Source organism: Aphis gossypii, chromosome 3 (assembly GCF_020184175.1).
Source record: "Aphis gossypii isolate Hap1 chromosome 3, ASM2018417v2, whole genome shotgun sequence".
Classification (NCBI taxonomy): Eukaryota; Metazoa; Arthropoda; class Insecta; order Hemiptera; family Aphididae; genus Aphis; species Aphis gossypii.
In genome coordinates this window covers 10627085-10652348 of record NC_065532.1, presented here as the reverse complement: position 1 = coordinate 10652348, position 25264 = coordinate 10627085, and the positions used below count along the sequence as shown (strand labels likewise).

Genomic DNA, 25264 nt, shown 5'->3' with positions numbered 1-25264 from the left:
TTAAATACTTACTCTGTTATAACTTATAAGTGTCGACCCATGTGAAATTGGTAATGTTTTGTTAAAAGTTTGTTTTCCATTGTATCATTATTCTCTACAACGATTTTGTAACGATTATAATCGTTAACATCATATTTTCAGAACATTTCGCAACCGTTGTAAATGTTCGCGTATAACTGATATCGTATGACTCGCTATTGATGTATTCTAAATGGTTATTTATATTAGTAATGTAATTTAATTCATTTTTTCGCTATGCGTAAATTTTTTTTTTTTGTTTGATGAAATCATCAAAATAATATGAAACTTCGGCGAAATGTGCATACACATTCCTTTATCTGGTATAGATGATGTAGTATGGTTGACAGTAGTTGTTCTTGGAATTATTTTTGTCCACACCGTGACACTGTGCAGTGTATATTTTCTACAACACGTCAAAACCACTTACTTACCACTTATCTCGTCGACCATCTGAATGTGTGTACAATTATACGACACGTTTTAAAATGATTAAAATATAGTGTGATTGATGACAACAGTCAACAATTATAGAAAAACAATGTTGTGGATTTACGTTAGTAGGAAGGATGGGCAAAGGATTTATTGGAATGTCCTTTAACAAATGCTTTCAGGGTTTTTTTTTTATCGAACAACACAGCAAATTTCACTCACACTGAAGTTTATTTTACTTTTCAAAAACAAACTTTTATAAATTAATAATAAATACAATATCATATACGATTTCTTTTTAAATTATTGCTTTTTTGCTTATTATTATTATAACCGGAGTTCAAACACACAATAGAACTACGAGATAAATAGTATAATAAATTTATTTAAATACAGATAATGATTAATATTGCTTCAGCACTGTCTATATAACTATACAATTTCAGAAATTATAATTAAGGTATACATTCGCGTTTAGTCTATATAAATAAAATAATGTTGGCGATTGTAATAATGGTATATAATAATAATAATAATAATAATAATAATGGGACAAACTTTAACCAATATGTATAACGACTAGTATCACTTGCATAAAATAATAACCACAAAAAAAAAAAAAAGATAAAATATGCCAACTTACTACACACGTTATATTATAAATATATTATGCAGCTATATACATAAAATAAAAATGAGATAAAAAAAATGTTTACAGTCTAGAAAAAAAAATGTTTCTATATATAGGTAAATAATAATTGTTGGTTAAAAAATTATAAACCTTTATAATAATATTATGATTGTTTTGGAACAAAGAGGAATGTACAGAGAGGAAGAAAAGGGATGTGCCTTACACAACTAAAAATTTATAACTAACCACGTCTGTTATTAGATATTATTATGGCTAAATAACGTAGAGGGCTCAGTACATAACATTTTTACACTATTATTATATTAATTAATTTCATTAAAATACACCTTCGCTCGACTAGAATTTTTTTTAAATTATTAATATTTTTTCTTCTTTATTTAAAGTTTTTTTTTTTTTTTTTTAAACTGATAATTAATAATAATAGTGCAGCCCAAAATTGACGAATAATAATAATAATAATTAATAAAACAGTGCTTTATAATATATATAATATAGTACATGGCATACATTCACACACACACAAACATACACACACACACACACACACATGTACAAATACAAACGTATATGTAAATGTTAAAATCTACTATTACTAATACATAATTAAACATTTCTAGAAGTCTATAATTCAATAAATCATATTATACATTAAGGTCAGCTATAGGATAACAACCCCGTTTATACGTAGTAATAATAATATTACTGTTGGTATAGTCATTATTTTATATAAAGATATTTTATGAATTAGTTTTACAGAAATGTTAGAGTAAGTATGAATTTAGTGCAGTCACGTCAGATTTACAAATGTCAAATCGATGAAACTGCGTGCGCCCCCCCCCTGGTGAGTTAAAAAACGTAAAATACAAAATAAAAATATTGTAGTAACACACTTAAAACTAAGCAAACCGAAATTATGTATAATATAGGGGAGGGTGTCTGTACAGGTTATTATTAATTCAGATTTTATTCTCCGGGATATAGACGTTAGTCTTCGTCGAACAAGCTCTGGAAAATGCCGAAGGCACGCGCGCGTGTACGTTTGGTTGCGCGTCAATCGGGCGACCGACTTCAGTATGACACGATCGAAATTGCATACGGCGAGAGAATAAGTACGGCACAAGTCGAAAGATTTTTTTGCCGAATAATATTTGCGACCGTTGCAGGAATTCCTGTAAGAGACGAAAATCGTATTCGGAAAAAAAATCCTTTAAATCCGCGAACGTCGAATGCGCGTTTACTCGAAATTTGGTGAGAGAGAAAACGAGAATTCGAGACGTTCGTGAGCACGCGTACCGAAAGAGGAACAAATAAAAAACGAAAGAAAGAAAATTAAGTAATGAAAAATAAAATAAAACTACCGTTAACGCGGTGGTGCATGGTTGACGTAAATATAATGGTGAAAAAAATTCAATCGATATTAGGCATTTTTTTGTTTATACAGTCGACATTGCTGTTTTCCCTTAGGGGGAAGATTATATTTGTTATAGACATAAAAAACGACGACTTTGATGACAGAGTCGGTATCGAAAAGTAAAAATTGCATTAGTTTCTTTTTGTTTTTCGATACCGACTCTGTCCGTTTCGTCTTCTACACCACCGACGATACTATAACTATATATTTTAAAATATTAAAACTTACCTATATAACACTACAACTACGCTAAAGACACACAACGGAACCGTAACCGTTTAAGTGGTTAACAGTTTTAAGTACAATTTGCGTTCTTAGAATATAATTATAATATTAATAATAATAATAATAATAATGATATTATTGCAGACGCTCGACGGCCAGTCTACAATGATATCGACTAAAATTTAATAAGGCAACAACGGTCAGCCAATAACACGATTGTTAAGTACAATGATATACTGCAAAACGCGTATTTTCTTATAATATAATTTATAATAAACATAATTTTAATAATAATAATATAATATAATACTTAACACTATTTTATATAAATGAGTCGTCTGCCGACGACACGCTTTCTCTCTCTCTCTGTCTGTCTAGGCATAAGGTATATATGGTTTGTAGTCATAACAATATATGTGTGTAAAATTATTGACAAAATTATCGTACAAGCGGATCGGACCCGGCTACACGGCCTAGTGCGCGGGCGCTGTCGATCTCTAGTCGCTGCTGCTTTTGATTCCCAACATTTTAGCCGCGTCTTCGGGCGACTTTGTCTGCAACACCTGATCGATGACGGTGCTGTCGCGGATGCCGAGCAGCGTGCCGATCAGCCCGTGTCCGTCCGGTTGCTGCAGCAGTCCTCGTAACCGGCGACCGGGCCGCCCCCTGTCGGCGGGGGTGTGTTCGGAGGGCTGGCGGACCTCCGTTCGTGGTCACTGCCCCCTCCGGCGCCGCCGCCCCCGTACTGTTGGTCTTGGCAGCCGCCGTGTTTTTTAGCTATGTGTCGGACCATGCTGTGCTTGAGCGTGAACCGACGCTTGCACGACATGCACGCGAACGGCTGTTCCTTGGTGTGGGTGCGCATGTGCCGGCGCAGGTCCTCGGCGGAGTAGAAACGGTGCAGACAGAAAGCGCACAGGACCTGAGAAACGAAAAACGATTTTAAGGCCCTGTTGTATAATATGGCAAATGGACACGTGTAATTGTGTTATAATAATATTATGTTTGTACGGCGGGGAAAAATTACACGCGTACAACATATATATAGATAGGTACGTTATACATTAAATATTAATAATTTCCAACCATATGAAAAATGGAATAATTTTCTAGAAATATGGCGTTGAAAAACCTGATGTACTATATATGGGATACTGAAATAATAGTATTTTATTTTTATTATTTTATTGTTATTGATACATTCAATATTTGAAGTATATATGTAGACGAGTAGAGCAGAGAACACAACATTTGTCGTTAACACCTTCACGAAAAAGTATGTCATTTTTTTTTTCAAAAACACAAAAATTTTAATTGAACTATTTACGTAAGTGGATCACTTTATACTATATAGTATACATAATTACTAATACTGGGATTTTGATTTAATACAGCAATTTTTTTTTTCTATTCACTATAATAATTATTTATTTACGTATAGCATAATTTAATATCATCAAATTTATGTACAAATACATACAATCGTTTCGAGGAATTCCGATTTTAAGTAAACAGAAATTATTATTTTTTTTTCTTTATTTTTTGTTAAGTGCGTTTCTATTATAAATTATAATTTACATTTTTTCTACAACAACAAAAATAAAATAATTAGATTTTTATGAAATGTAGAAAAAATAGTAAACAACAAAGGGATGGAAACTATTGAATTCGTTTTATTTTCCGGAAAATGGTATGCATAAAAAATGCAAGTATTGGTTTTGAATCGTAATTTTTAAATTGAAATCACTAATAATATATTATACCTAATTTATAATAAATAAAATAAAACGATAGTACGAAGTGCAACCAACCTTTCTGTTTTCCACGTCGTCTTGTTTGACAGCCGACGAGTCGTGGTCGTTGTCCATGGCCCCCTGAGACACCAATATTTCGTAACATTCGGCGTGGTCGATCCGGATATGGTCCAAAGCGCCCTGTCTGTCCAGGTAGCTGCTGTCGCACAGGTGACACTTGAAACACGGTTCTGATCCGGTGACCGAGTTGGACGGGGTGGTGGCGGCTGTGGATGTGGTGGTGGTGCTGGCCGTGGTGGTCGCCGCGGCCGAGTTATTGCCGCACCATCCGTTGAACATGGACATGGTCGAGTAGTCACGTTCCGATTCGCCGCCGTCGTCTTCAGTACCGTCGCCACCTCGTTCGTCGTCTTCTCCCGCACCGCCACTGCTGTTCTTATCGAAGTGCACCCGATTTATGTGGCTGATCAAGTTCTTGCGCTTGGAAAACGCAACATTTGGGCACGAAGTACACTTGTACGCGTTCTTAGAGTCGGCAGGCGCCGCGGCGGTTGTTTCGTTGTCGGATGAAGCAGCCGACTTGCTAGGTGGTGTACAGTGCAGACGCAGGATATGCCGGTCACGGTTAGATTTTGTCGAGAACGACAGCGGACAGTGTTTGCATTGGTACGGCTTTTCGCCCGTGTGCGTACGGATATGCCGTTTTAATGACGAAGTCCACGGGAACGAAAGGTAACAGAACGGGCACAACACTCTGTTGGGCGCGGCAGCGTATGCACTGACTTTCTTCCGCTTTTCCCGGTTCTCATCCTTGTCTGTGTTGAAATTTATGTCGATGTTGTTGTTCACCGCGTTAATACTGTCAAAACAAAAACAGAAAAAAAAATTGTTAATATTAATTAAACTCATCACCGCTGTACGCGTCAAAGGTCGCGGTTTTTACACGTTTTTGACTCCCCGACTTACCTGGAACCGTCATTTTCTGAATAGCTAGCAGCCTCGCTGTGCTCTTCTTCACTGCTGGTCACCTCGTTATGGTCCTCGTCAGATCTGGTGAACTGTGGAAAAGTCTGGTGCGAAGCATTGTCCAACAATCTGGATACGCTGACCAGATCGGCGGACTCCTCTTTGACCTCGGCGCTCTTTTCCTTGACTTCGGCGGGCTTATTGTGCTCTCCACCGTCTTCCACAATGACGAGTTTGTCCTCCTCCTCCACTATGTCGTCATCTTCTTCGTCATCGTCCACTTCGTCTTCGGTCCGTAACAGCTGTTCTGTAGGCCGACATTTCAGTGACAAAGCCATTTTCACTTGATCCGAAATCGGCGAAGTGTCCTGTTGTTCTTGTTTGACTGTCGAGAACTGCGGTTCCGACTTGGAGGACAACGACCTCGGTTTTTTGTGCCAATCAGTCGGATGTTGGTTTTTGACGTGCCGATCGCGGTTTGACTTTAATGTGAATGCCCGTTTGCACGTCTCGCAGACATGTGGCCTGTCCGTCCTGAACCGCCTTTGTTTGGGCACTAGAATGCCGTTTTTCATCACCAACCGTAACCCGTTGGCGTCCTTTGGCTTTTGCGCAACGTCCACGGATGGCGTAGCAGGTGGTGCGGGTGTTACGGTCGCAGGCTCGGGTGTGTCAGGTTTCGGTGGGACAACGGGGTTGGTCGGTTCTTGGGCCGGGGCCGATACCGGATCGTTCATCTGCCGCATTGCGCGGATCATGTCGACGGTGAGTGGTATGGGTAGCATCCGTTCCGCGGACGGGTACATACCGTTAAAGAACATACGATGCTCGTTGAGAAAATACGCGTGCAAAGGAGTGGGTAACGGTAGGTCCATGAAGCCGGGCGGGGCGTGCGGCACGAATTGCTCGCGGAACGCCATATTCGCAGTCGATTTATTGCCGTCCTCCTCGTCTGTGTGGTCACCGGCGGTGGCGGCGGCTACAAAAGACGACGACGACGACGACCTTTTACTATTGATTGACAAATCCTGTGGTTCGCTGTCGAAGTCCTGTTTAAAACGTTTCATGCTAAGGTCCAGTGGCTCGTCGTATTCGTCTCGTCGTCCTCCGAGCTCTTTTGGCCTGACGATTCGTACTGGGAATAGTCCGTTGTCGTCTGGTTGTGGTGTTGCAGGCGCAGATGGTGTAACAGTTCTTCGCTCTTGTCGGCAGCTGGTTCGTCGTTGGCTGACTGAACTGATCCGGTCGATTTCTCCTCATTTTTGAACAATATCGACGCCTTTACCTCGGCGTTGGACGCCTTATGTATGGTGCGTAAGTGTCGTTCGCAGTTGGCCTTCGTGGTGAACGCGTAAGAACATTTTTTGCACACGTACGGCGTCTCGCCCGTATGGCCCTTCATGTGGTGGTTTAGTGACGCCTTTTCAGTGCTGGCAAACTCACATATATTGCACGCGTACATCCCGTTGGTGGATTTGTTGTGGCTGGACGAGTTGTGGCCTTTAAGCGCTCGTAGATTTCCAAAAACGGTCGAGCACAACCTGCACGCGTACGTGCGCTTGGCTTTCATGTGGCCATTGCTACTTCTCTTGTTGGCCGGCGAGTGTGACATGAAACCACCACCTGCAACTGACAGAGGGATCTCATCCTTGGGCGAGCTACCAAAATACGAGTCCTTGTCCGACGGATATCCGTCGCTAAAATCTGTGCTACATGTCGAGTCACCGTTGTACGAAGACTTGACAGGCGTGACGTGCGCGCGTTCGGGACTGTTGTTGAACGACGTCGTTTTAGCCGGTGACTTGGCGGTGAAGGCTGTGTTGTTGTTGTTGTTACTACTGTTATTATTATTATTGTTATTTATGCTGTTGTTGTTGTTAAACTCGCGGTAAAACGTTTTGGCGGTGAGGTTTTGTGGTTTTAAGTCCATGTGGACGGTCTGTAAGTGCAGACGCATACTGTAAGTAGTCGAAAACATGGCGTTGCACACGGGACACCGGCTCTCCCTTTTTGTATCCAACACGGAATTGCAGAATAACCGTTGTCGCAGATTATCTACACGCAACATTTCTGAGGACATTTCAAACCTGAAACAGATACGAATAATTTATTATGACAACGAACGAGTAGTGAAATGATGAAAAAAACCGAGACGAACAGTCGTCAAGCCCCGGCTGTTGGGCGGACGGGCGGCGGTGGCCAGCGGTCGTATATATCGATTCGACGAGAGAACGAGATATATATGTGTATACATTTACTACATGGATAAGAAGAGGAGGAATAAAACGCCGACACGGCCCCGTTCGAGCGATACATTCGGTCAGCATGGCAACCAGCGTATATATATAGTTACAAAAGTTCAACCGCCCTGGTGATGTACACACAAACAACGCAGCATACCTATTCGCCAGTGTGTGTGTGTAGGAGAGAAGAAAGGTCGACCGGTTAGAGTTCATTCGTCGTCATACATATTTAAAAATGTATGAAACGCGCGTGTTGTGTACTCGCAACTACAGTGAAGCGTGCGATTATTATACACACACAAGTGTGTGTGTGTGGGTGTAATATTCATGTTACCTATGTGATCTATACACAAATATACATACAAAAGAGGATGCGTACGAAATAACTGCCAGCAGGTGTTTGCATGTGGGTAAAACAAAAAAAAATAATGAATAAAAAACGCAAGGCTAAAATATTCCGTTTGGCTAAATACTATATACTACACAATATAGGTACTATACAGGTACAAAACGGGATAGGTATATATGATTGTCGATCGATAGACGTGACAACACCGAACGAGAGCTGAGTCCGTCGTTCGCGCACCTCCCCGACGAGAAACACGCGTCCACCGAATTAACCCCGCCCGGCCGGTGCGATTATTACACATAATGATATAATAATAATAATGTACACCGCGCTGTATAGTTGTTATCGACCGTACATAATAATAATAAAATATTTGTATATATTATAGTGATCGACACACAATGACGATATGATTATGGACCCGGGACCGTGCGATACATACTTTATTATATCATGTATAGGGGGAAAGAAGTGAAGCGAATATATAGCCGCCAACACGTCGGGCGGGTGTGTGTTGACGTCGTTGGCCTTTGACACGCCGCGGTAGGGGTCCGTCGTCGCGAGGGCTGCATCCTCCTCCCCCAGCACAAATCGAACAACAATAATCTTTTAATAACAATAATGCACTGGCGGCGCCTAAACCAGCGCACGAGCGCCCCGCCAATACAACAATATAATAATAATAATAATATAATAACACCGCGCGTCATCGGGGGATGCGACGGCCGCCGGGCCGCCACGAGTCCGGTTTGGAATTTCATATCTCCCCGAGGGACGGACGCTGCTGCCTGCTGTCCGATTGTGCTGTCGTCGTTTCTGGTTATTATATTATTATATATTAAACGCTCTTTAATAATAATAAAAAAAAAAACGCACACACGCATATACATTTCAATTAATTTAATCGGCCGGCAACGGGGTTTGAACCATATGTCCATCATATGGTTGATTACCGCCTACGAAAAACCGGATTGGGTTACGTCAATTTAATTTTTTAATACTCTTCGCGTACCTATTCCTTTTAAGTAGATTGGAAAACTTTTATGTGGAATAGCATAATATACTATAACCTATCGCGAAATCTGAACACGGGTTTTACCGCAATATTCAAATTGTAAATTCGTATAGGTTTGTAATAGGGTTACATGTGTGTCGATGAGAAATTAATTATTATTTATAAGCGTTTAAAAGGTTATTCACAGCATATAATCGTAATAATCAAACTTTTGTCATTAACGCAAGCTATTGTGGTTACACACAATAATACTATGGATACACGAGTTGTTAGAAAAATCTGTTTGGCCCATGACGTCGGTAAAGGTGCAAATGTGCAATATTAGGTCATTAATATTTTATTAGATGTTCATAATAATAATAACGATCGCAAACCGTAGCTTTCGATCCAATTATAAAAAAGTATTATATATTCTTCGGCCTGCTGCGGCGGAGGTGAATTGAATCGTGGTGGGTTTTTCGTTTTTTTTTATATGGCCCGCACAGGTAAGCCGCGAAAAAACGGGTGAGGGCGTGTGTGTATAGTGTACACATAAACATTATTGTTGTTACGTGTCCGCAGCACCCTTTTCGGCGACTTCATCGAGGGGATGTAGTCACCCCCATAGATACGGCGTGTGTTTATGGAACACAACAATAATTTAACGACAGCTTCACATTTGTTATTGTTATTATTGAATAGCGGTTTTGGAGGCCGAAAGCCGATCGGCGGCGCTAATAAGCCAACGTGTGCGCTTTATTATTGTCATATTATTATTGTTATCATAATCGTGGCGTTAAATCGTTAAAACAATTTTCATTTAGCATATTGCATGCATCTATTTAACCATGGGTACGCTAATTTTCACAGATAATTGTTGTTTTAAATAACAAATTATCTTTACAAGTTATATGTTTTAATTTTATTTTCTCAGTGCGATTATTAATAAAATTTACTCTATAATATAATATATTATATACATTATTTATTATTTCTCAATAACAACAGTTAATTTTTATTTAATTATATCGGAAGTAAAACAGTTTTCCGAAACTGTGGATTTTCAGATATCGAACAAAAAGTTTGTCGTTAGAAGTATAGGTATAAATGAAGTATTAGTATTTAGTATTCGAAGTTTAAATTATAGTGGATATATAAACTGTATTTAATCCCGTTTTAATATATAAATATTCAAAAATACGAAATAAAAATTAAATATATTGGCAATAGGCGAATTGACATGTATTGTATGTAGTTTATAACGTTGGCTGTTTTCGTGGGATCATGCACAGCTGCACATATGCACATTACACGCGTACCTATATATTATAATTGTGTATTATTCAACGTTTCTCTAGGTCTTCCGGACACGATGTTTTCGCGTCAAATTATAATATTTTCAAAGATGAACGAGTAATTATTATTATCGCGTTCCGCGCTAAGTCGCGTCCGTACAATATAATATTGTAACACACATACATATACGCAAGTATGTACCCACATACAGGAGGAAGGAAAACAAGAAAATACACGAGCGAGTATAATAATAATAATAATAATAATCTCACAGAACCTCGTGTGTTTGTGTGTGGTTACAGGACCGGTGAACCGTACAAGGCGAGCACGCAAATGTAGACGACGTCGCTCGTACGTATAAAATAATATAATATTGTGTATACCTACTCGCGAGCTGGTCTGGGCACGATAATTGCGTATGCACACGGTCGGGATTTTTCCCAAGGTATACTACTCCTACATAATATTATATTATATAGTCTCCTCTGCTTGTGTGTATGTGATCAAAGATGGCGACGGATGCTGGTCATTGATGGGAAACAAAACGAGCGTCTTTTGTACACACACACACACACACACACACTCGCGCGTACTTATGAGCAGTCATGGAGGACACGGTAATAATAATTATAAACCCGCCGCCGCCGCCCGCCCTCTCGCGAGAGCAATTTATAATATGTGTGTATACAGTGAACGCGGTGGGGGCGAAGACCAGTCGTTTTTCTCAAGATCGTCCGGTGGCGATTACGTCTTGCCCTTCCCCCCTCGACACAAAAAAAAAAATAAATAAATAAATAAATAAAACCTGTGCGTGTTCTTCTCACCCGCGGGCCGTCTCATACATATAAACTATTTACGGATATCAGTAGGTACCTATTATATATTTAATATATTATTATTATTATTATTGTTGTTTACCGATGTCAACCTTTACTAAAAGTCCGGATTTTGTTTTCCGATCGACGAGACTGATTTATTCGTAAATACGACACAATATAGAAATCGTTTATCACGTTATCGGTTAACACGTCATGTCATTATCGGTTAGTTATGTACACAAGATCTTTTAAGTCGCCCAGCTGAATTTCCAACGCGTTTATTTGTATCGTTTTGTAAACCACTACTCAAACAATGAGAACACAAACTACGTAGTCCCTTTCACGTCGAATCAAGTAGTACTGTACTTAAAACAAAATTAAATTTCAAAATTGTTTAGTTAAACAGTATTAAGAAGATTGAAAAAAAAATTGTGCCCTCGACAACGCCAGTCTCGTGATGAGCCCGCAGAATTCGTAGTAAATATTAGTAGGGTTGGAGAACACGCAGTGATGGCACAGAGCGCCGTTTAACAATTTTCAATAGGATTTGTCAAACATCGAATATAAAAATAATAATTCGTTTCTCGTCATCTTGGCGCGTCCTCGGTTGCGCGTGCCAAGTAAGTGATTTGTGTTTTCAATGCCGATCCAATCGCTAGCTGCTCAGAGCGTATTATAATATTATATACTTCACAATTTCACATACAACTATTATTAAAATTTTGTCAATATTTTGGAAAGACAAATCGTTTGTTTGCGTTTTGACAATCGTTACACTCACGCACTATACAATATATATATATATTACACACCGATATCGTTTATACATGTAATAATAATAATAATAATAATAATAAAATGTACAGCGCAGTCGAACACACACGCGTGATGTGCCCGTGACCTTCGATGGAAGATTTTTGGTCTTCAATGTTTATTTTTCGTCTCCGATGATAAATTATACGTTATTATCGTACAAGGAAACGATATCGTATCCCTGATAAACGTAGTGCAACCGCACGCATTTATTCGGTGTGCATATTATTATAAAATGTACATTATAGGTAAGTAATAGTAGCTGGTATAATATTATTATAATGTGATGGCGCGCGCCAGACGACCGATCTCCATCAAAGACGATTATATTACTACAGATACGAGAAAGCGCCGTGTGCGTAATGATATTGTGATTATAATAATATCAAATTAATAATGTGCAATATGGAACACGAGACGGAACCACTCAGACCGCTAAACGACAGATAATAATAATATATGTAAGACGTATTATAATAATAAAATTGTCGGTCACGATGGAAAAAAAAATATAATATTATCGCCGCGATGTACAAAACAACGCCTCGTATAACAGTTTTTTTTTTTATTTTTTAATTTTTCTACTCGAATCGTTTTCGATCGCGATAATTATTGGAAATCGAGAGTACACGATATACGTATACTTACAATATTACGGTTAATGTGCATGACGTATATGCATATATGACGACGACTCGCGAGGATGAACACCACGCGGGACGATTTGAAAATACGTCTAATTGCTGTTAAATCGTCGTCAGCCGGGGAGCGTAAAAACGGTTTTTTTTTTGTTTACCGACGTCGTCGCGCGTTATTTGAATGGAATTAAAAAACTGTTGGCTTGACGATTTTGATGAAGGCGACCGAACAATATCTATAGAGATGGAAAAAACTGTATACACATAAATATGATATTATTAATAATATTATTATACGTTACACTCTTCATCATATTATATACATTAATTAGGTATATATATATGCACAGACAAACGTAAATAATTATTGTCGGGCTTAATATTATTATGTTTTTTCTCTCCGTGTACATACGTTTCGCGTGATATATTGTTTACTGTTAGTGTTTTTTTTTCCACTGGTATTTGTTTTATGTGGTAGTATAATAATATTGTATGTGCGTTATGAGTAATTTCTGTTGTCATTAAGATTAAAGACGCGCGAATGTACATTAAACGACATAATTCTGTCCGATCCGACGGCACAAACTATTTTATAATATAATCTAAATTCACGATAATTGTGCGAGCGATCGATATCGAATGATCTACTTACATTTTATCACTCGTTTTACAGGCTACACAATACAGCGAAGAGCCGAACTATGCGAGTCGGAGGTGTGACACTTGTGCTTATTTTTTTTTTATTACGTGTTGTATACTTTATAATATCATAAATCATAATATTATATTAATTGAACTTGTGTAAAGACAAAAGAATAGTCTTAGTAAGTTTTAATTATATAACAACCCGACATTTTAGACTTTACATTGGGTATTGCTTATTGTATTATAAAACTACACAGAGACCCGAATTCACGTCCTTTAAAATGTAATGTAATCGAAAAACCTTGAAATATCCACTTATTATATGATTTTAATATTTGTATAAAATATGGAAAAAAATTCGACGAGTTTACTTGCGCAATAATCTACGTTATTAATTCACTATCCAATTAATACTTGGCAACACACGTATTGATGAACACAGATTTAACCTATACTCAAAAAAAAAAATGCCTTCAAATATTTTTTTGCACAATACGTAAAACAAACCTTTTAATATTGTGTACATTTATGGACGTCAAAGGATTTACGTAATACCTAATATTGGCGCAATCGCATTATAATAGCAGGAATTCCCGCGCACACATTGCACTGTACCTAGCGAAGGCGCGTCGAATGGATCTCATCTTGACCAGTCAGCCTCTCGTCGTATCGATATTGCTACTATTATCGTTTATAATTATCATTGATATCCAACGAATTTTTAAAACAAACACACACACACACACACACAAATATATTTAAAAATTTACAATTACCCAACTACCTACTTATAATACATTATTATTATTATTATTATATCCGTTACGCAGTCGAGTATAATTTTTATTTTTCGTTGTACCTATATACGCGCATATTAATAACGATAATAATAATTACACGTCGGCTGTATAATATGCAGTACGTACGTAATACGTATATTATATTATATATACTGACTGCTGCAGGTACGAACGCAGCTGTTTTTCAGAGCAATGATCTGCGGGGCACGTGCTGCTGCTGTCCCGCGTACAGCTGCACAGTCACCTGGATAACCACCCACTACTCCTATCACATAATGTATGTATATTATAGATATTATATACCTGTATATTATACCACTGTAGCCTACATACGTATACGTATATATATATATATATATATACATGTGTATAGTATATGCATATCATACTGGCGCACACGCCTAAAGATGATAATGGTACACGCACTGCAAACACCTTTTTTCCGTTTTTTTTTCCCGTTTAATTTTTGTAATAATTTTTTGTCGGCGCGTTCGCCTCGCGGCTCGAAGCCATCCGAAACTCCGACGGCAGCGGTGGCGGCCCCGCGCAAACAACGCCACGGCGCGTTTCTTTTGACACGGCTTGTGTAAATAATAATGCAATATAATAGTTTGTGTATATTTTTTACCTATTACTTTTTTCTCCCCGAAACACTGACACTATATTATACGATATTACGACACACGCTCGCGCGGATGGAGTGCCGTCGTCGTCGTCGCCGCCGCCGCCGCCGTTGTAAAAAAAATATTTTAAAATGACGTAGTTCCACGCACTCAAAAACCAATAAAATATATATTATATTATAGATTACGGCGTTTAATAATACAATATGACACGTCGAGTCAGCACTATGATATTAATATATTACTATATATACGTGTTGCGTGCGTCGTGTATTGCCGCCACGTTTCCCCGAGCGCTGTATAGCGTACGGGAGAGGTACAATGGGAGAATTTCTGGAGTTTCACCTCTATAGTAATAATAATAATAATAATAAACAATAGCTGCCCGAACCGCGTGTGTACACGAAGAAAAAAAATCTAATAAAACGTTTTTGGTGATACAGTAACAATCATTATCATATATTATATACATATACACGAATTGCGGAACGATTGCGAAACGGTTTTCGATTCCGCGAGTTTATGTCGAAAAAACCGTGTGCACATATCATACGTTAGATAGGTTGTATTATAGATGCGGTAGATATATATATATAATATTGTCGTGTTGTAGCAAAATGTGATACGAGGTCAAGAAAAAAAAAATTGACCAATTTGATATATAAGTTAATAAAATACGACGAGAATTGGTTTTTTTTTTTTTTGTTTTCCACTGATATAATACTATAATATATATACGACGACATACGTGTTCGCAATTTTCGACCGGCACACTATATTGATGGCTAAACACGTAACCGCGTACTAGCCGAGATAATATTATTATTTGTAAATGTTACGGAAGAAAATTATTTTTTAAAATATCATCTTTCCCCCGCCGACGAAGGTCACTACTGTAACGATAATTATTACTATCAGTGATTATGGCGTGTATAATAGGTGTAATTCAGCGTAGGTATATTATTTTATCTGAAAACAAATCTCCACGTTTAATCGCGTTTAATCTACAATAATGAAGTCGTGTGGTATTGTGTCGAGAACGGATACAGAAATACGTCACAGATGAAAACGATACGATGGCGCGCGCAAATGCGTGAGTGTACACGAAAGAATTCGATCGTTTTGTGGTTCTTTTATAGACTCTCGACCAAGAGTATATAGCATATTATCTATATGCAAGCCCGTGATACAAGCCCGATGCGAAAACAATTGCGAAACCCAACACAGATAATCAGAAAAGACATAAATAAGACGTAAATCGCAATTATTATTTCGAAAAATATCCAATTCTTCTAGGAAAATATAAACGGTTGCTGGAAGTTCGATTATTATCCGTACCCTTATTTTACGGTTAAATTCCATCTACATAAGTCGTCTACATCGAATTTGACTTCGCAATCTACTCGTTTATAATATCAACACGGTCTACTAAATGTATATACATATGGGCAAACCCATATTAGCTATACTTTTTACAATTCTACACGTAAATGTATCTCCGATTACTCGGTGCAGCTCTCGAGATTTCGTTTCAAGTACACTATTGTGCTAAGGCATATTGTAAACAAAATTCGAGTATTTCATTAAAAAAATATTACGAAACACTTCGCACCGAATTCGATTTACTCCTCGCCCAACGTGTAAAAAACGTATAGGTAAAATATCACTGCAGCGTTTGAATGACTAATGCGGGGTAGAGCAAGAACGACTAAAGATTTAACGAACAATGTAGTGACCACCATCGTATATAATAATAAACACGATCGGTCCATTATATACGGTTTGTAAAGCAAACCATTAAACTTGTCGATATTTTTATGAAACCAGATACCTATAGGTACACCAGTCGGGGAAATTTTTGGGCGATATTAAATTCATAAAAAACACGTCGTTTTTTAACCGCACAACGCCTTTGACGAAATTATAAAAACAAATTTATAAATATAATACTAGGTACTGCTGCAGACACCACACCCGGGGCGGCAAGGCGAAAATCGGTGTTTCTCACGACGCATTAAACCGTGTAATGGGGTGTATGTCATACAGGTACTCGTGTGTGTGTGTGTGTGTGGTGAACGCATTACGAATTTACAAGTATACATAAACACAATAAAAGACGATCCCCGATCGATAGATCGGTACGATCGATCGCAGCGCGCCGCCAGGACGGACGAGGGCCGAACCAGTTCCGTCGCCGTCGCGGCGGTGCTGTACCGGAATCTCTCGGTACGACGACGACACGTCGACCGTCGCCGCCTCCTCCGCGGTCGTCGCGTCTCCGGCGTCGGCTGCGACGTTTTATCGACGCGTGTAATTGACCCGCCGCCACACCGGGGCGCCGCCGCCTGCGCTCGTCGCCGTATTATTGTCGTCGTCGTCACTGCGTGTTTGTGTGTATATTATTTCTATACAATCTTGATTTACGCGATCGCACACGTTCATCCCCCGACGGCAAAAACCCTTCGGCGGCAGTGTAAATAATAATATATATAATAATTTCGTAAGATACGGCGCGCCACGGCGGTAGCGTCGTCCTGGGCGCGGGCACGACATAATAATATGGGTAGTATTATATTATTATTATTACGAAACACGCATGTCGCGCGAGCGCCGCCGACCGTAGTCCGAAAAGTATTTCCATTCCACTACTGTGTTGGTATAAAATAAATAAATAAATAAATAACAATATCATGGTATATATGCACACAGCAGCAGCAGCACGCACGCGCGAAGATAATGTCAATAATTATTATATGGGGTAATGTTACGTAATAATATGTACGTACGAAAATTATTGTTTTAGATACCGACGAGTGGAGTGGAGTGAAGTCATGAATATTGGTAAAATAGTGCAATGACGTGTATTTATCGAGAGTTTTAGGCGTCTGTAACGTAACCAGCTGCTTCCTCATCGCGGAAGTAGTGAAATAAAAGTGCACCTCTTATCTCTATTAGACTTCGCCTATATTATATTTTCCGGCGAAAAAAACGAATCTATTATGAAGGTTACCACCTAGTGTTTTAAGAGGACCGAAAGAGAAAAAATTTCCCGCACTCGATTTAAGAAAAACGAGAAGTTTAGCGCAGAACCGGTTTTGAGAAAATCGATTAAGTCGGTTTGTTTTGATTCAAAAACGCAAATAACCGGCAGATGCGTATTTTTATATTATACTCGATAAGAAATGTTTATATTTCAGTACAGAGTAAAAATTTCAAAATATTTTGATTGGTTTAACGACGAAAAAAGTAAGCTCGGACAACAACCTTTTCAAGCGTACTCGACTCGCACAGATAACAATATTTAGGTAATATACTATATTTAGTATTTTATATATTATATTATACGAATATTGTTTTATTCTTCTCTTGGCGCGGTCGTCGGTAGCGTTATTTTTAACGGACGTATATATTATTTTTCGTCGTCGTCACACGCGCATAGTAACCGAAAAAAAAATCATTATACATTATATTGTTTCGTTTATATATTATATTATTATATATTATATTTGCGTCGGGTATCTCTCGCGCGTTATTTAAGACAAAAGAGGGAAGAGAAGAGTCATCAGAACGACAAACGCGTATCGGCGAGATGGGGTCTTCGTTCCATTGTCTATATACGTGTTCGTAATGAAAAGTATCCGGTTTTCGGCTTCTGGACCGGGTACGGCGGCAGCGGAGCAGAGCGGCGAGCGAGGTGGCGGCGGCGGGGTGGGGTTTTATCTGTCCGCGGATGAAAGGGGGACGGCGGCGGCGGCGCTGGCAAGCGGAAGAGAAGGAGGCGGAGGACGACTACAGGAAAAGAATGAAAAAAATAAAAAATAAACGTCGGACCGGACCACATCCTGTGTGTATGTGTGTGTGCGCGTCTTATTTAATATTATATTCTTCCCGAGCTCGCTGCACTCACACGCACGCATGTTCATATACATAAGTGCAACGATGCGTCGACGGAGAGAGACTTGGTCCACGCGCGTTATATGGTATAGGTATACCTACCTACCTATCTACAAGCTATGTATATATATACGTTATTACGTCCGTTGAACACACCTATGTGCATTACACCGACGACGTCACCCGAGTGTACGATAATCACACGGTGTAAACCTATATAGAATAATAACTACCGTGGTGGCTTGTGTGTATATATATGTAAAAACGGAGCACTTGTACGGTTTTCTCGCCGTTTCCTCTTTGCCGGATACGCATCCTCACAAGTGTACCTGCTGTACATATCCTCTCGTGTAGCGCGTCCGTTCGCCGAGGGTCGTTGGTTGGACGGGTGGTGATCGAGACCGGACGGGGTTTGATATTGACAAATTTTTATAGGAAGTCGCATGGTCGGAAGCGAAAATAATACGATCGGCTTTGAGAAAAACGGCGAGTCGACGGTTCGTACATCACACGTCACGTATATAATATATAGGTAGTTTGGTGGTTAGTCGGTATAGATCGTATATAATATGCGGTTAACGATATTATATTGTGGCCGTAGCGCCCCGGCGATCTCGAGGTATTATGCATTTCGGTCGGACGATTTTTCGTTTCATTTTCGTTTGTTTGTTTGTTTTTTCAACACCGGAAATGTTTCCGACGATTTACGGGCACTGCGATCCACAGACGAGTCGTTCTACAGGAAGGAGGGACATCGCTGCGCGTAACGATTACAAGGTGCGCGGCGTAACGGTTTTGCGCCAAAGGGTTAGGTTAAAGATTATATAGGTAGGTATAGTGTGTGCATATAGCTTCCGCATATATACGAGTTAAAAAAAAAAAGATGTACTCGGAAAGCGGGATGACCGGTTTTTCTCATTGCCTCGATGACCTTTGACAAACGACGTAATAAAATTGAAAAGAAAAGGAATATGGAAATTAGGGATTATCAAACGCGCCCCAGGGCCGCGGATCCTCGCGCGAAAAGGGTTCACGCCGCATTGCGCTCCACGGGGGGGGGGGGTATGACGCGTAGAGAAAGAGGAACGAGAAACGAATAAATAATGATAATATTATTATATTATATGCATTTACGAGAGAATGTAATAATATAATGTATTTTATTATGCAAAATAAGATTGTTGTTATGAGGTCGTGACGGATCACTCGAGACACATCATAAATGCGTATCGTCGTTTATCTCTGTGACTCGTGGAGAGCCTCTTTCGTCGTATAATGTGTTTCATCATCGTTCGATACAGATTAAACGCCACGCTATAGGCACAACATTACAGTATACCTATGTACGTGTTTCTTAATTCTTTCCGATTTTATATCAGACGCCGCCAATAGTGGTTTATCGATGATAACGAAAACAATATTATGATGCAATAGAGAATATTTATTATGCAGAAAAACGCGTCGCGTCTCAGCGGACGGTGTTATTTATTTTTTAATTTCCTGAGTTTGTTTATTGATTTGTCACTCGGGTTTTTTCACGTTCGCGAACGTTTCCGGCGAACTGTATTCGTGAGCGAGAGACTGGTAAATAAAATTTTAACGACAACAGTGACTGCCATCGAGAAGAACGCGACGATCAAATTTTAAATAATACTAATGTTTTTTTTTTTCAATCTCATCGTTTCAAAACACTCGGAAGAATACAATACTGTAATATCGTAGTCGGGACAACAATATATCATCATAATGCATAATATATTATTATAGTGAAAAAAAAACGTTAAACAAAGCCGGACGAAAATTATAAATCGAACGCGTATCCGCTGACGCAGGTAAAACCCGGTTACACGCATTTAATACACATACCTAATGTCATAAATCATAATGCGACATTGTGATGGATATTATATAGACTCGAGCCCGGATTAAGTAAAGGACACTAAAATGCTAATATTTTCCAAAATTATGGTATAATTAAATAAATAAATAATTGTTCATAAACTAAAATATAGACAGTGACATTGAATAGTATAGTTTGAGCACTACAAAATATTAGAAATAAATTATTATTTAAATATAAATAATAACACAGTTAAAAAAACAATAGTAATCTTACAAGAAATTATATTCAAGTTTTTAAAATAATTGTTTAATAATAATAGTTAATGGTTTTTTTTTCAAAAATAATGACGGCACCTGGCCATGGCTCCCCTTAAATCCTAGTTTGAGTGTAGTGCAAATAACCGTTTAAACCGTTTTGGAACTAACCTTGTGCACAGCCGGTAGATATCCGTTTTGAACGAGAACGTTGTTGGACATGGTAACAATATCGTAATATAGTAGCGTTTATAATACAACAATAACGAACGACAACCGATATCGAACGCCGACGAGGCGAAGATTAACAGCGCCGACGAATTATTGTGTTTTTAGTGAAGAGGAGATTCAAAGTATTCGAAAGACATATTATTATTATCGAGAGATAAGGCGGATAATTTTCTGCGATCACTTTTAGGAACTTCAGACACACATATACACATACGCACACCCGCATGCACGCGTCACGCATAGTATTTACGTATGTGTGTGTGCTCTCGTTATCTTTAGCTAATACTATATTGCGACCGTGACGTTTGTTTAGGAGATAAATAAAATAAAAAAAACGCGACAAAGAATAATAAAGCTGCGCCCTTTTGCCGGTACCTATAGATTTCGTTTCCCGGCGCCCGCCGCCGCGCCATCACCGCAAGCGATCGATTAGACGCGGAACAGACACGAGAACCAAAGACGAAACAATTCAATAGACGTTTAAAACGAAAAAATGATTTACAGTTGAAATTCAAAATAGTGGAGTAGGTACCTACTATCGACGAATTACCCTGCAAAACTATAGTTTGCATCCGATTTGTTCCAAGACGGTGTAAAGACGAAAGACTAATGAAACAATAATTATTTAAGGGCAGAGCAGTATTTTCGTTTTTTAATAAATATTTATGCTTAATTTACCTTTACTGCAGTTAATTTATACTATACACTTACATAGTAACTAAATAGCATATTTTGAGTAAAATAATCATATTGAAACGGAGTTTTTTAGAAAATTAGGCGCAAGGACGAATAAAAAAAATGTTTAAGCACTACTCGGTCGAAAAGCTTTTCCGTGCTTTCAGTTTTTGCTGTAAATAATTAATATCTGTCATGTGTATACATTAAAAATAATTAACACGCGCGTGTAGATTGTCACCATATACCATATACCTAACCCCATATACGCGTTTGAGATGTAGATATTATTTAAAATAAATTATTATTTATTTAATCGTTACCACGGTCGAAGGACATCAAGCCGTCACCATCATCACGTCTGGCACTTGTGAGTGACTCAGTCCACGAATGTCCTTCATGTTTAACCCGTCAAATCCGTCACCGGTATCGGTCTCTCAACAGAATATAATCGAGTAGATGGGTCGCTGCGAGCTGGACCGCTGACGAACCGATTCCGCGTGCTCCCAACTCAAACCACACTATTGCACAACGTTCTGCCGCTCTCAACCGTTTGTTGCTTCCGATGAGTTTGTTTTTATTTTTAAATATCGTACACGACAACGCTCCCGATAAGTACCCACACGCAGTTGCCTGCCTACGCGGGACGAACCGGCGGCGCTGAAGTGGCACGTCTCTATCACGTCGGTGTTCGCTCGTTTATAGTATCAATTATTGAATTATTATAGTTATAGTATCCGTCTGTATAAATAATAATATTATCTAACGTAACAAACAAGTCATCCTCTCCCACCATCGCCGCGCCGCCGTGGTATTCGTTAATATTTTAATCGACGTTTTATCTGCTCCTAAGCAGAGACATGTGATCGGCGGCGCACCCAGAGAGATGTCTCGTCGACGACAGCGCGTACTTTCCGAACCCGTATTATTAGACGGCCGTGGATCGATTGTAATTATAACGATTCTCCCATTATTAGATTCCGAATGAGAAAAAAAAAATAGTGTAATAATAATATTATTATCCCTCGGTTGAACGACATAAAAACTCAGATAACAGTCCGAAAATGATCATATTTTCAGGTCTCCCGGAACACACACACACACATACATATATTTAACTCTACACTTCACAATAATAATAATAATAATAATAGTACTTAATAGAGGTGTAGCCCGACCGAAATGTTTTTTACCCACACGCGCGGTTATCGGATTGGTACCTGCGTAATTGGATTTGTGTGTACAGAGAAGACTGCCAAAGCACCCGCAGCCATTGGAGGTATTTACTTTTTACGCGCGGCGTGTATTCGATATCGACAAAAATCGATGGCCAGACAGAAGACGCTCGACGAGTGGCGTGTGTTCGCCGTACGTCGGGGGAGCGAAAAAATCGGGAAATACTCGCAAACCGGCGCTGTAAACTCAGGAAACGGGAGAAAACGTTTTGAACTCCGTTCGGGCGCAGCCGGTGCTCGAAAAATATTATATCGCGCGTTCTCGTCGTTTTCCCTGACACCGTGTGCATCCGGTTCTCGCCGGGATCACCGAGCACACGCTATCCAGTTTTCGGAGACGGGCTCGCGCGCGAGCACCCCCTCGGGGGAGACGAAAAGGGGTCGTGCCGAATATTTTTGTTATTATTATTATTATTATTTTATTACGATTTTATTGTCATTCAAATTCGTCGGCTCTGACCCCGGAAGAAATATACACACGGTACCCGCGTGATATTATAATACTGTCCGACTACATAATAATCCTACTCTCACACAACCGACCCCGTTCGCCGATTCTGCGAGCGACGTTGCACAGACAAGATAGGTTACGACAGAGCGCATTCGATCGGGCCGTACACACACGTTTTCTATTGTAATATTTATACGCGATTGTGTGCACGTACATCTCACGTACGCAGATAACCCGAGAGAGTCGTACGATATAATATTATATACGTATTGGCGTTATTACCCGACGCTATGTCGCCGCCGCCGTCGGTAGATTACTGTAACACAATATTATGATAGAGCAGGTGTGACATAGCTTTGAAAGCGAATATCGCGTCGACAATATTGTTGTTGTTAATGTTATTATTATTACTCGAACCGTATAGAATTTTAGCGATTCAAGTCGGTCAATTTTGTATTAATGTGTCACTGTCATCGTCGGACAAAAAAAAATAAAAAAAATAAAATAAAATAGGTAATGTCGTCGTTGTCGAAGAATATTATGGAAAACGAGTGCTCTGCACTCAAACATCATCGGATTGCAGATCTCCCCGACCGAGTACGTCGGAGACTCGCGGTTTCGATAAGCGCAGCAGAGTGCGGCTGCAGATTCGCATCGAATCGAACGTAGGCAGCGATAACGACGCGTGCTCCGCGGTCACGACCGAGGTAAACGGATAATAATCACATCTCGGACTCGGAGATAGCACGAAAATAGTCCGATAGGAATATCGTTTATAATATTATTATTATTGACGGCGATTATGTTATACCGCGATTTCGGACCATGGGAAATAGGAACCGTGTATTTTTAAACCGTATCTCGGGCCTTCCAGGTACGCCCGACCGGGTATCTGCTGCTACCTGGCTGCCTCCGATCCGAAATAATCCATAAATAATTATTACGTTTCGAATTAAAATATCGCGATCCACCGGTCGAAAACAGCCGCTCGTCAACGATAATAGAACATAATTCGCGCCGATAAATCTAATAATTTCTAACCCGTCCCTGGCGACGGTACTTATTAAGCGTTTTTGTCTCATTACCTGTGTGTGATGCGCGAGGCTTAGAGATCCTCTCGGGTGGCGGCTTCGTAGCAGCGGTCGCGTATCTTCATGGACGACGGTTGGCGGATGCGAGCGTCGTCGGTCGTACGTGGCGAACGTGTGTGTCGTCGTCGTCTTCTCGGTCGGAGAGGTGACGGCGGACGTCTTGTGCGCGCGCGAGACGACTGGTGCGCGTGTGCGTATGTGGTACGTGTGTGGACGCAGGCGCGATGGTCACGGTCCGTTCGGAGCAAACTCCACTGCGGCGGTCGGACACAGCAGCAGCACTGCGGCAGCGGCGGCGACGGTCGCGTCGTGGGACAGGTTGCACGCGGGGCACCGGGTACAGAGACGCCGCCGACCAATCCGGACGCGCCCACAGCTCGTCGAGTCCTCCCCTCCGCGCCAATCTCCGCGCCGATCTCTCGATTGATTTGCGTCGGTTACGTGACCGCCGCGCCGCTCGGCGCGCGCGTACCCGGTTCCCCACCACCCACTCAAACCACCCGTTCGTCCGCGCGCCCCGCCGCCCCTTACGATCATCCACAGTGATGCGGCGGGGAGGGTCTAGAGCGGCCACGTCGGCCCGCGGGATGACGGGGAGGGGACGACCGTCGTCGTCGTCGTATAATATAGTTTTTCGCTGTGTGTGTGTGTGTGTGCTGTATTTTCTCTCCTCTCGCCGCCGTCGACCCGTCGTATTATTTATTATTATTATTATTATTATTTTTTAAAACTTTTTTATTTTTATTTTTTTTTTACCTCGCTGCGGATGTCGCGCTCGGCGTGTTTGTGTGCCACCGCCGCCGCCACCGTCCGATATCGATTTCGAAAAGAAACGCGCGAGCGCGCGCGCGCGCGCATCACACACGCTCGCCGCGCCGTAAATATTCTAATGCACACCGTCGGCGGCGGACGC

At 40.0% G+C, this 25264-nt stretch overlaps 1 protein-coding gene across 1 annotated transcript; it reads right to left on the bottom strand.

The window, feature by feature from the left end:
- Nucleotides 1-662: 662 nt before the first annotated feature.
- Nucleotides 663-24655, bottom strand: LOC114122321 (ras-responsive element-binding protein 1-like). The gene is given in 6 exon segments (XM_027984946.2): nucleotides 663-3348; nucleotides 3351-3660; nucleotides 4550-5351; nucleotides 5459-6557; nucleotides 6560-7545; nucleotides 24346-24655. Coding segments are annotated over 5 exon segments (3303 nt in total). The 5' UTR covers nucleotides 7539-7545; nucleotides 24346-24655; the 3' UTR covers nucleotides 663-3235.
- Nucleotides 24656-25264: the final 609 nt, after the last annotated feature.